General features: G+C 43.4%; 1 protein-coding gene across 1 annotated transcript in view; it reads left to right on the top strand.

Moving 5' to 3' along the window:
- Window positions 1-12,691, top strand: part of DMGDH (dimethylglycine dehydrogenase) — a 99,770-nt gene that overhangs the window by 57,123 nt on the left and 29,956 nt on the right. The window contains exon 14 of the mRNA XM_084833397.1: window positions 3,823-3,882. Coding sequence (XP_084689523.1) covers window positions 3,823-3,882 — 60 coding nt within the window. The remainder of the gene's footprint in view (window positions 1-3,822; window positions 3,883-12,691) is intronic.

Raw genomic sequence — 12,691 nt, forward strand, 5'->3', positions numbered from 1 at the left:
CCATAGCATGCCAGGCCTTCCTGTCCTCTGCTCTCTCCTGGAGTGTGCTCAAGTTCATATTCATTGCATCAGTGATGCTATCTAGCCATCTCGTCCTCTGCCATCCCCTTCTCCTTTTGCCTTCAATCTTTCCCAGCATCAGGGTCTTTTCCAGTGACTTTTCTCTTCGCATCAGGTGGCCAAAATATTTGAGCTTCAGCTTCAGTATCTGTCCTTCCAATGAGCAGTCAGGGTTGATTTCCTTTAGGATGGACTGATTTGACCTTGCAGTCCAGGGGACTCGTAAGAGTCTTCTCCAGCACCACAGTTCAAAAGAATAAATTCTTCGGCGCTCAGCCTTCTTTATATCCCAGCTCTCACAGCCATACATAACTACTGGGAAAACCATAGCTTTGATTATACGAACCTTTGTCAGCAAGGTGATGTCTCTGCTTCTTACTATGCTGTCTAGGTGTGCCATAGCTTTCCTCCCAAAGAGCAAGTGTCTTTTAATTTCATGGCTACAGTCACCGTCTGCAGTGATCTTGGAGCCCAAGAAAGTAAAATCTGTCACTGCTTCCATTTCTTCCCCTTCTATATGCCAGGAAGTGATGGGGCCAGATGCCTTGATCTTCGTTTTTTTTAATGTTGAGTTTCAAACCAGCTTTTGCACTCTCCACTTTCACCCTCAAAAGAGGCTCTTTAGATCCTCTTCGCTTTCTGCCATTAGGGTGGTAACGTCTGCATATCTGAGGTTGTTGATAATTCTCCCGGCAATCTTAATTCCGACCTGTGATTCATCCAACCCACCGTTTCTCATGATATACTCTGCATATAAATTAAATAAGCAGAGCGACAATATACAGCCTTGTCGTACTCCTTTCCCAATTTGGAACCAATAGGTTGTTCCATGTTGGGTTCTTACTGTTGCTTCATGACCCTCATACAGGTTTCTCAGGAGACAGGTAAGGTGGTCTGGTACGTCCATCTCTTTAAGAATTTGCCAGAGTTTGTTGTGATCCACACAATCAATGGCTTTAGTGTAGTCAATGAAGCAGAAATAGACGTTTTTCGGGAATTCTCTTGCTTTCTCCATGATCCAGCGAATGTTGGCGATTTGATCTCTAGTTCCTCTGCCTCTTCGAAACCCCACTTGTACTTCCGGTAGTTCTCGGTTCACGTGCTGCTGAAGCCTAGCTTGTAGGATTTTGAGCATCACCTTGCTGGCATGTGAAATGAGCGCAATTGTACGGTAGTTTGAACACTCTTTGGCATTGCCCTTCTTTGGAATTGGAATGTAAACTGACCTTTTCCAGTCTTGTGGCCACTGCTGAGTGTTCCAAATTTGTTGGCATATTGAGTGCAGCACTTTAACAGCATCATCTTTTAGGATTGTAAATAGCTCAGCTGGAATACTGTTATATCCGCTAGCTTTGTTGTTACTAATGCTTCCTGAGGCCCACTTGACTTCACTTTCTAGGATGTCCAGCTCAAGTTCAGTGACCGCACTATCATGGCTATAAGGGACATTCAGATCTTTCCTGTATAGTTCTTCTGTGTATTCTTGCCACCTCTTCTTAATCTCATCTGCTTCTGTTAGGTCCCTGCCTTCTTTGTCCTTTATCATGCCCGTCTTTGCACAAAACGTTCCCTTGAGATCTCTGATTTTCTTGAAAAGATCTCTAGTCTTTCCCATTCTATTGTTTTCCTTGATTTCTTTGCACTGTTAATTTAAGAAGGCCTTCTTGTCTCTCCTTGCTATTCTCTGGAACTCTGTATTCAGTTGGATATATCTTCCCCTTTCTCCCTTGCTTTTCGCTTCCTTTCTTTCCTCAGCTACTTGTAAAGCCTCATCAGACAGCCACTTTGCTTTCTTGCATTTCTTTTTCTCTGGGATGGATTGAGTTGCTGCCTCCTGAACAATGTTACAGACCGCCGTCCATAGTTCCTCAGGCACTCTGTCTATCAGGTCTAATCCCTGAAATCTATTCCTCACCTCCACTGTAAATTCATAAGGGTTATGATTTAGGTCATACCTGAATGGTTTAGTGGTTTTCCCTACGTTCTTCCATTTAAGCCAAAATTTTGCAAGAAGCAGCTCATGATCTGAGCCACAGTCAGCTCCAGGTCTTGTTTTTACTGACTGTATGGAGCTTCTCCATCTTTGGCTGCAAAGTACATAATCAATCTGATTTCGATATTGACCATCTGGTGATGTCCATGTGTAGAGTTGCCTCTTGTGCTGTTGGAAAAGAATGTTTGCTATGATCAGCATGTTCTCTTGGCAAAACTCTATTAGCCTTTGTCCTGCTTCATTTTGTACACCAAGGCCATGCTTGCCTGTTATGCTGGTGATTTCTTGACTTCCTACTTTAGCATTCCAATCCCCTATGATGAAGAGGACATCTTTTTTTGGTGTTAGTTCTAGAAGGTGTTGTTGGTCTTCATAGAACCAATCAACCTCAGCTTCTTCGGCCTCAGTAGTTGGGCCATAGACTTGAATTACTGTGATGCTGAATGGTTTGCCTTGGATTCGTACTGAGATCATTCTATCATTTTTGAGATTGTACCCCAGTACTGCTTTTCCCACCCTTTTGTTGACAATGAGTGCTACTCCATTTCTTCTAAGGGATTCTTGCCCACAGTAGTAGATATAATGGTCACCTGAATTAAATTTGCCCATGCCTGTCCATTTTAGTTGGCTGATTCCCAAGATGTCGATGTTCAATCTTGCCATCTCATGTTTGACCACCTCCAGCTTACCTTGATTCATTGATCTGACATTCCAGGTTCCTAAACAATATTGTTCTTTACAGCATCGGACTTTCTTTTCACCACCAGACACATCCACAGCTGAGTGTCGTTTCAGCTTTGGCCCAGCTGCTTCACTCTTTCTGGCGCTACTTGGAAATACCCTCTGCTCTTCCCCAGTAGTATATTGGACACCTTCCGACCTGAGGGGCTCATCTTCCGGCGTCATCTCTTTTAGCCTTGTGATACGTTCCATGGGGTTTTCTTGGCAGGAATACTGGAGTGGGTTGCCATTTCCTTCTCCAGTGGACCACATTTTGTCAGAACTCTCTGCCATGACCTGTCCGTCTTGGGTGGCCCTGCACGGCATAGCTTATGGCTTCACTGAGTTACGCAAACCCCTTCGCCACAACAAGGCAGTGATCCATGAAGGGGATTAAGGAGGATAGAGAGGCAAAAATAGTCTCTGCCGTTCCTCCCACTCTGCTGGCAACAGCCCAGCAGGGCATAGGATGATCTGGTACCTCTGACTACGGAGCGCTTTATCCTTTGGGCTGGTAGCTCTCTAATATTATTATGACAATAGGTCCTTCAAAATGCAGACTATTCTCTCCTCACTCACAAGTTTCTCTGTAGCCATCCAGAGGGTATCCCAATTCAGTCCCACTGAGGAATTCCACCCCACCATCCTTGCTGTTGAAAACGAGGAGAATAGTTGAGGCATCCCTCCTGCTGCTGATCATCTGTTCTCCATGAAACAAGTGATAGAGAGGTAGATTTGCAAGTAAATAGTCTATTATTACACTTCTTCAAAAATGGGAGCCTCTTATTTTTGTTTTGCAAGATGAACATTTCTTTTTTTTTTCTTTTGAACGTAGATACTGAGGAAATATGTACTTGCATTTTGGATTAGGAGCAGTGTTATACAAATGTCACTAAGAATTACAATCCTTTAGCAAAACAGCGATTTTACTCACTGGACAAAATAAATAATTGGAAAACAATATGAGAAATTCAAAGGACGTGAAGGAAATGTGCCACCTAGTGGTTATCATGGTGATTAGATATAATATTCCATCTTCTTTCAAACAGATGAATTGTGACACCAATCCTCTGGAAGCTGGACTGAAACATTTTATAAAGTTAAATAAAGTAAGTCTGAAACATTTTCAGAGCTATATAGTATTTATGAAACTATTCTTGTGTTTGCAAATAAATGTTGCACATCATCGATGCTTTGACTTGGATTCCTGCATTGAGCAGGGGGTTGGACTCGATGGTCTTATAGGCCTCTTCCAACCCAACTATTCTATGATTCTATGATTCTGTGATCTCTGCCGAACAAGTCCAAATATTTATATATTTCTGCAGCACTGTTTCTTTTTGCTTGCCAGAGGAATTCTTTCAGTACATGAAGTTGTTTTGATAGGTAGCTTGATCCTCAACATGCTCCACTAATTAATCCTATCTTTAACACCTACAAAGAATTTGAGGATCAGAGTGATTCCACATACCTCATTTGTTTGACATTTGTTTTGTTTTAGTATTGGATTCTGGATTGATCTGATTAATTAGTCAGTATCCTCAATTTCTACTGCAAAATTATTATTTATATACCAGATCAGCCAGCTGTAAATGTGTAATTTACAGCCAGTGTGGTGTAGTGGTGAGAGTGTTGGACTAGGAGCTGGGAGATCCGGGTTCTAGTCCCCACTCGGCCATGGAAGCTCACTGACTGACTTTGGGCCAGTCACAGACTCTCAGCCCAACCCACCTCACAGGGTTGTTGTTGTGAGGATAAAATGGAGAGGAGGAGGATTATGTAAGCTGCCTTGGGTTCCTTGCAAGAGGAAAAAAGGCGGGGTATAAATGCAATAAAATAAAAATAAAAAAAATGATGTATGTAGAAGTTTTAGGGCACAATCCTATGGAGATAGACATCAGCCTCCGAACTTGGAGGCTGACACCTATCCAATGTAAGGCGGCCAGAGCACAGAGGCAATCCTCTCCTCCATGCTCTGGCCTCCCTGCATTTTCGGCTAGATGCGTGATTGCGCGCGTCTAGCCAGGGACATTGGAGTGGGGGAGGCTGCACGGCACATAGGAAGCTTTGTAAAGATACTTCCATGGTCTCTTTCCCTCCCCGCCCCCAGGACTGCCCCCTTTTTGCCCTCTCTGCACTCCATTCATGGAACATGGAGAAGAAGCCAGCATGGAAAGAACCGTACCAGCTATGAGGGGACAGGGGAGAGGCACGGAATGAGGTTTCTGGGAACCAAGCTTGGAGCCCTGGCTCTGAGCTTGGTTTCCAGAAACCAAAAAATCCTATGGCCCTCTAGATAGTGTCTAGCGGCCATATGGATAAAGGAAATGCATATGAATGCGTTTTAAAAAAAAATCAGTCATGCTAGTCATCAACATACTGCTTTGAAGTTTATAGAAGACTTGTGAGTCCATTTAATCTGACATTCAGGGTTGAATCCATTGAAATAAATGGGACTTAAGTTAGTCATGACTAACCAATTCCAGTGGTTCTACATTAAATATGGCTAAATCTGAATCCAGCCCTTTTTTCTAACAGCAGCCAGCCAAATGCTTCTGGGAATCTTACTAATGGGACATGGAGATCTCAGCACATGATGTAGCAATCTTGCTGAAGCTAAGCTTGTCTGAGTTTGGTCTGTACCTGCATGGGGGACTGCTTGGAAGCCCTATGTATGCCACCCTGAGTTCATAGAAGAAAGTTGGAATATAATGTATAATAAATAAATGACCATGTCCTGTTGTACATCTCATATTCAGAAGAATACTACCTCTGGACATGGAAGTTCCACTTAGCTATGATGTCTAATACCTGTTGATAAACTTAACCTTCATAAAGTTGTCCTGCCCTTTTGTAAAGCTAGTGGCCATCCTATAATCGTTATTTCCATAATTACGTGTTGTATGGAGAACTTCTTTTTGCCTGTCCTAAATCAGTGTTATAATGAAAAAGGGAGAAAAATAGTTCTCTGTCCGTTTTCTCCATTCCATTCCTAATTTTATAAACCTCTATCATGTTTTCCCTTAGTCATCTTTTCTAAATTAAAAATGCTTTAGCCATTCCCCAGAGGGAAGGCACTCCATCCTGTTGATCATCTTAGTTTTCTGTGTCCTGTCAGCTTCAAAAAATTGTTCTTCTGTGTAATGCTATGAGCATGTAGGAGTAAACAGCTAAGAGAGCAATCCTATGGTCCGTAGAATAGCATCCCAAGGACCATAGGATTTTTCAGATCCCCATGCCAAGGCTGTAGACACTCTTACAACCTCGGTGAGGGGGGACTCTGAGTTCCAATCCCTCCCCTCACCCACTTGCAGCCACCACAGAAAGAACTGTGGCAGCTTCTTCCCGAGGTTGCAAAAGTAGTTATACTTTGGGGAGGCAAACAGAGGGTGTTCTGGTGGGCGCGGAGAGGAGAGGCCAGTCTCTACAGTATCCTGTGGCCTCTCCTGATTCAACTCCACCCCTGAGAGTGCAACCTCTCTAGATAGGCTCAGACACCTGTCTAGAGGAAAAAAACAAGGAGGACAGAGAAGTGAAAATCACCTCCGTCGCTCCTTCTGCTCTGCTGGGCATCTACCAGGTGTTTGCCGGCAGAGTATTGGATGTTTGGTGTGCTCTGACATCAGAGCGCTCCTTCAAATGGCATAGCATTGTGTCCTTAGTCTATAATCACACACCTGCTGGCCTAGGATTGTACCCTACCTGGTTCAGCAGCCACGCTGCAGAAGGGCAGTTGCACTGCTTTGAGGGGCATAAGGAAGTGGCCATTCTGTGTCTTTATGATTTAATTAAATTTAGAACTCTTAACAATATGCTTTCTGCTCTTCTGCTTCATATTTACTATGGTACAATATTGCAAATAACATTGACAAAAGGCTACGCTTCCTTACTGACCAGTGAATTTTTCATTTTAAATCTTGATCCAGGGAGTGGCACTTTTAAAAGTATAATCAAGGTAGCAGATATAAAGAAAGAATATGGCAGTAGTCAAGGACAAAATGATCACTTTACCAATGTGAAAGGCAAAAGAGATGCACTGTGCACTCCTTTACTGCCCGATAAATACAATTTTTAAAAGCAAGCAGGAAGATGGAACATAAGTCTTCTAAATAAATAAATGTGAGCTATTGACATCAAATGTCACACTGTAGCGGGCCAAAATGCGTTCTTCATCAACATGTACAGGTGAACAGATCTCAGACTAAACTGGTAGTGATGCTCCCAGTAATACATTAATGTCCTATTAGGATATTACCATAGTGCTCTAAGAAGCAACTTGAAATTTTGCTGAAGAGAACAAAAAATATGCTGAGATGGGTGGGTGGGTGAGGGGATTGAGTATTTGGGATAAATGAATAGTAGAAGCAGGAGGATGAGAACAGTAGCCATAGGACAGATGAGTTTTTGTAAGAACTGAAGAGTGGGACTCATCTGAGGCTTAAGTAGAGTCATCCCTGCATATTTCAATGCTTCCCCTGGTTAGCGATCATGTTGGTTAGAGACTTAGAATTTTAGAATGAAAGCTGGAGTGTTGGTCATTCAGTGGTGGGGCCATGAGAAGTTTATCCTAGTATGCCTGATTGTTAAACTATCTAGGTTTGTTGTTGTTGTTGTTGTTGATGTTGTTGTTGTTCTTGTTATTATTATTATTAACTTCTGCCCTGCTCTTCCTCTGAAGAGCTCAGAGTGGCTTACATATGTGTACCCCGGCAATGTCTTACAGGGCACAGGCCTGCTTAGCAATGATGAGCATAATGGGAGAAGGTACAATTTGAGATTCAATATTCCAATCAATAAAACTAGAAAGAATATTGCTAAATCATGCACAAGGCCCTTCTTTAAAAAATCAAGTGTGTACCAGCAATCTAGGCAGTCTGTTTCATAAAACATGGGCACAATCATAATAAGCAATATACAACTCATATTAAATAAAGGTGTTTTATTCTAGAGAAGATGTAGACAGAAACAACATTAAAGGTGAATTATGCTATTATTTAGGGTATATGTGGGCAACCCACAGGCCACCCTCCATGCAGCCCACCAGAGTCCTGGGGAGCCTTATCCACTTTTCCATGCTGCCCAGCCAATCAGCCATCAGCTGGGCAGCAGGGAAAAGACTGTTGTTCTGATAGTATTAGAAGCACTGAGTCAATAATCTTGATCAAGATGACCAGGGTGGAGTGTGGAGAGGCTTTAACTTTGCCCCCTCCCAGCAATCCCAAGAAAGAGCAATCTGGATCAATCTGAATAGCGGTGGAGAAACAGCAATCTACATCAAGGATCAGGCTTATATTGTACAATCAAGATTGGCTACTCATGAAAATTTGTGGGTCCTTTACATGACGCCATCAACCTCCAGGGCCTCTCCCATGGTTTATTACCTTTATCCTGGCTTTGTAAAGCATGGGGAAAGTCCAAATTTTCTCTGGGGATCAGTATGAAGTGGTTTACTTGCTGGGTGTACATCTGTAATGGTGCTATAACAGCAGCGCCATCTAGTGGCTGTAAAATGAAACATATAGAACTTGCCAAGAAATAAAAGCAGTACGTGTTAGCCTGTGTAAAGTAGCTGCTCTTAATCCCACAAAGAATCCAGAAGCAGAAGCCCCAATAAGGACATGGGATTTTAGTCTCATGTGGTGAAGCCCTTTAATTCCGTCCCCCCCCCAATCAGTGACCACATGTGTACATGTATGTGTGGCTCCCAGTCCCAGCCCACCATCTGGTACTGCATGTGGCCTTGGGGCCAAAAAGATTGCCCAGAGGGATTACTTTTTATTGTTTAGCTAGACTAGAATTGCCAAGAAAGGCTTCAAAACTGACACATTGTTAAAGTCTTTTCTTCAAGCCATTTCAAAGACTGCAAGATGGCACTGACCATATGGCTTCTAGGCCACCCCTAAATTGGAACAGCTTCATCCCAAGCATGTGTTTCTCACTCAGTCATCAGGTAACATCCAGCACATGGAGAGAAAGAAGGAAGAGAGCAAGCTTCCCGCCCTAGGTTTTTTTAGCTTTAATCTGTATTGATTACCAATACAAAATTAAATGACAAATGGTAAAACAAGAAGAAAACATAAGGATAAATCAATGACTACGTAAAACAAGAAACAAAACTAAGAAGTCAAAATATGATTAGTGGGTTACAGTATAAGGTTGATTACAAAGTATTAGTAGCTGTTTTCATACCTTTCTTCGACACATATATTGAATGTATAGAAAGAGTAATGGGATTGTGTCCATAGAATAGTAGGGTTGGAAGGGGCCTACAAGGCCATCGAGTCCAACCCCCTGCTCAATGCAGGAATCCAAGTCAGAGCATCCCTGAAGATGGCTCGTCTTGAATGCCTCCAGTGTGGGAGAGCCCACTACTTCTCTAGGTAATTGGTTCCACTGTTGTATTGCTCTAACAGTCAGGAAGTTTTTCCTGATGTTCAGCCGGAATCTGGCGTCCTGTCACTTGAGCCCATTATTCCGTGTCCTGCACTCTGGGATGATCGAGAAGAGATGCTGGCCTTCTTCTCTGTGACAACCTTTCAAGTACTTGAAGAGTGCTATCATATCTCCCCTCCACTCGTTCTGCCTCCATCCTCTATGTGTTCAGTGGAAAATATAAAAAGGAGTTTTATGCATAGGAACCAAAATACTGAATTAGACCATTGATCCATCTACTCCAGTATTGTTGATACTGACTGGCATGGCTCTCCAGAGTTTTTCCTGCCCTATCTTGAGATGTAAAGGATTGAACCTGGGATTGAGGATTTTCATAATTCATCCAGAATCTTGAGATTCTTCCACAAGGTGCCAGTTTCTCCAAGGCAGCACTAAGGGCCTCATTAGAATTTGATGTTTATAGAGCCACATGATTAACAATCAGGTTCACCTTATTTTATCTTTTTGTCATTTATGGCTATGCCCTTAATTCATTGGTTGTTCCTCAAGCAGATCACCTAACTCTCTACAGAGAGGGCAAAGAGTTATGGCAAGGGACACCCCTATATTATCCTTCTCCATAAAGTTAGGGCCATGAAGTCCAGCCTGTTAGTTCGGTTTTTACCTCTTTTTAAACCTAGCCCATCCCACCTTGGTAACAAGACCATACCTCCAGTTCTTCTTCGTGGTCTCTGTGCATCACACATAGGGGCTCTGTGCCTGCGCGGAGCCTCTATTTAGGAAACTTCCATAGCTGAAGAATCCTGTTTTTGGCAGGAACCCTCCCCCACCGTCCCACTGCACATGCCCAAGTGGGTTCCTGCCAATCTCCTCAGTTTCTTTTCGACTGCCATTATGGTTGCCTCTCCAGGAACTTCATCCGTTTTTTCTAGGATTAGATTGATGAGGTTTTTTCTTTTCGCTTTGTCTGTTTGTTTTTTCTGACTTCTTCTCACTGTTTTTGCTTTTTTACTATATAAAAAACGTAGGTTAGATTAGTTAGTATTTCTTTTTTTCTCATCCTATCAGCATATGGCATTGAAGGCCCCCTTCAGAAATTTCGTACGCTGTGGCAGCAAATTGCCACCATCTGACGGCCATTCTTTATGCTTCCTTTGTCTTGAGGAGACTCACGTCGTGAAGACCTCCTGCCATTGCCAATCTTTCTTCAAGCAAGCCTGTAAAAATTGTTCTGATAGACTTAAGGCAATTTTGTGGCAAAAGGCTCTTTAAGCAGTTGACATCCAGAAGTCCAGATCTCATTTGGATGCCACAGGAGCTAAGAAGGTGCCAATCTCTGACTTAGCCTTTCCTCCTCGATCCTCATCTGAGGTGGAGAGAGCAGACTCACCTACTCCTGGCCATTCACTGGCAGTTTCGGTGGCTAAGAAAATATCCAAAACAGCCAAGTGCACTAAGCCAGCGATGGAGGCTGTGCCTAAAAACAGGAAGAAAAATTAGGTTAAAGGGACTCCACTAACACCATCAGAGTCGGGGATCCCTATTCCCCCACCTCTTTTGTATTCACCGATCCCGGCCTTGCCTTCGATAGTGACTGCCACCATACCATTGGGTCCTCTGTCTGCGGTCTCGGAAGGGGAGATTAGAGATTTTTCCCTCATTTGACATGGACCCAATCTCAGTCCTCAGGACCAATGCTCCCATTCTCTGGAGGCACAATACTGTGACCAAGGATTATAAGCCTCTTGATATGGGAGACCACATACTTCGATGGCTTATGGGGATCCTGTCGCATTGTACCAGTCACCCCTTCATTGTTATGATGACGTTTACTGTAGTAGACCATGCTGTCCTCAGCAGGAGTGGGATTGATACTTGGGCTGGTCTGTGCCTCCCTTGAGGTATTATCAATGTAATGACTGGTCATAAAGAAGAGACAATGATCTGTTCTACAATTGTGTGAGATATTTAGGAGCAGCTTCTCCTCAATACAGATCTCGTCCATCAGCTTCTGTTTCATGCCCTCCAGAGACTGAAGTTTCTCAGCTGCCAGTGCCTCTGTGCTCCACCTCTTTACAACTGGCTAAATACAACATGGATAGGAGGCCTCTAAGTCTTCCTTTACCAACCCCACTGGTGCAGGAACAAAGTGAACATTTGAAGTCTGCTGCTCAAAAAGACTCATGACTCAGCGGAAGATTATCAGTCGGATTCTTCATCCTATTCCTCTGTTCCACTGTCTATCTCTTATCCAGATGATGTGGTGGGTGCTTGAGATAGAGCTTCTCCTCTGGAGGATATGGGCCATTTTTCAGAACAAGTTCTACAAATGGCGCAATCGTTGGGCATAGAGGTGCAACAGCTGACAGAAAAGGTCCATGATCCAGTCTTTGATGTGGTGTATTCCAAGTCTTTAGTACTGGTAACGATCCCGTTCCTACTGACCCTTCTTCAAACGGTGAAACAAATGTGGTCTGCCCTGTCTTCAATGGCCCCTACATCTAAAAGATTAGAATCAGTGTACAAGGTGCAAGACAAGGATGCCGTATTCCTTTTTTCACACCCACGTCCCAATTCAGTAATAGTTGGATCTGCTCAGGGACGATCGAAACACTCTCATGAGTCCCCTGTTGATAAAGAAGGACTCAGACACGACCTTATGGGATGGAGATTTTACTCATCAGCAGCATTGTGACTCCGCTTTGCTAACTACCAAGCCATGATGTCCCATTATCAACTATTTTTGTGGGAGAAGATGGATTCCCTATGTGTTTACTTGCTGTAGATCAGAGGGAATTAGCCGGAGTATTCCAGGCAGAGGCAGTTAGACTCTCACACCAACAAATCAACACCACTCATCATCAAGCGGATTGCAGCGCGAAGTCAGTGGTGGTTTCAGTGGCACTGAGAAGACATGCGTGGCTCCAGTCCACGGGACTAACACCTGAGGCCTGTTCTAGAATTGAGGACTTACCTTTTGATGGAGAAGCCCTATTTAATTCTAAGATGGATGACCAGATGGACTCTGTGCAGAAGGCCAGAACAACAGCTAAGAAGATAGAAATCGGACAACCTCAACAGCAACAGACATACAGACCTCGCTGTTGGTTTAGACAGCAGCCTTCATACTATCAAAAGCAAGTTGCAAACTCTCCATACCAGCCACAGCAGCACCAGCGAAGGAAGCACTATTCTGCTATGAGATTTCATATCTCCTCTAATAAGGTGGACAACTCCTCCAAACGGCATCTTTGACTCAGTACTGGTTCACATTGGTCAGCCCCTCCTGGGCCTACAGTTTCACAATTGTCTTTCGTTCTTCCTCCCAACCTGGCATACAATAACCTTGGATCAGTGGGTATTGGCTATTGTTCGACACGGTTACAAGGTCTAATTCAATTTTCTCCATCCAGTGGGAACCGTTCGAGTGACCCTGCCATCGGTAGCGTTACATGTAAAGATAGAGTCCCACCTTTGGAAGGGAGCCATCCAACGTATTTCATCGAGGAGCAAAACAAGAGTTTT

This window comes from Heloderma suspectum, chromosome 2, assembly GCF_057233095.1.
Source record: "Heloderma suspectum isolate Gila_16-S chromosome 2, 16-S_ref, whole genome shotgun sequence".
In the NCBI taxonomy this organism is placed as follows: Eukaryota; Metazoa; Chordata; class Lepidosauria; order Squamata; family Helodermatidae; genus Heloderma; species Heloderma suspectum.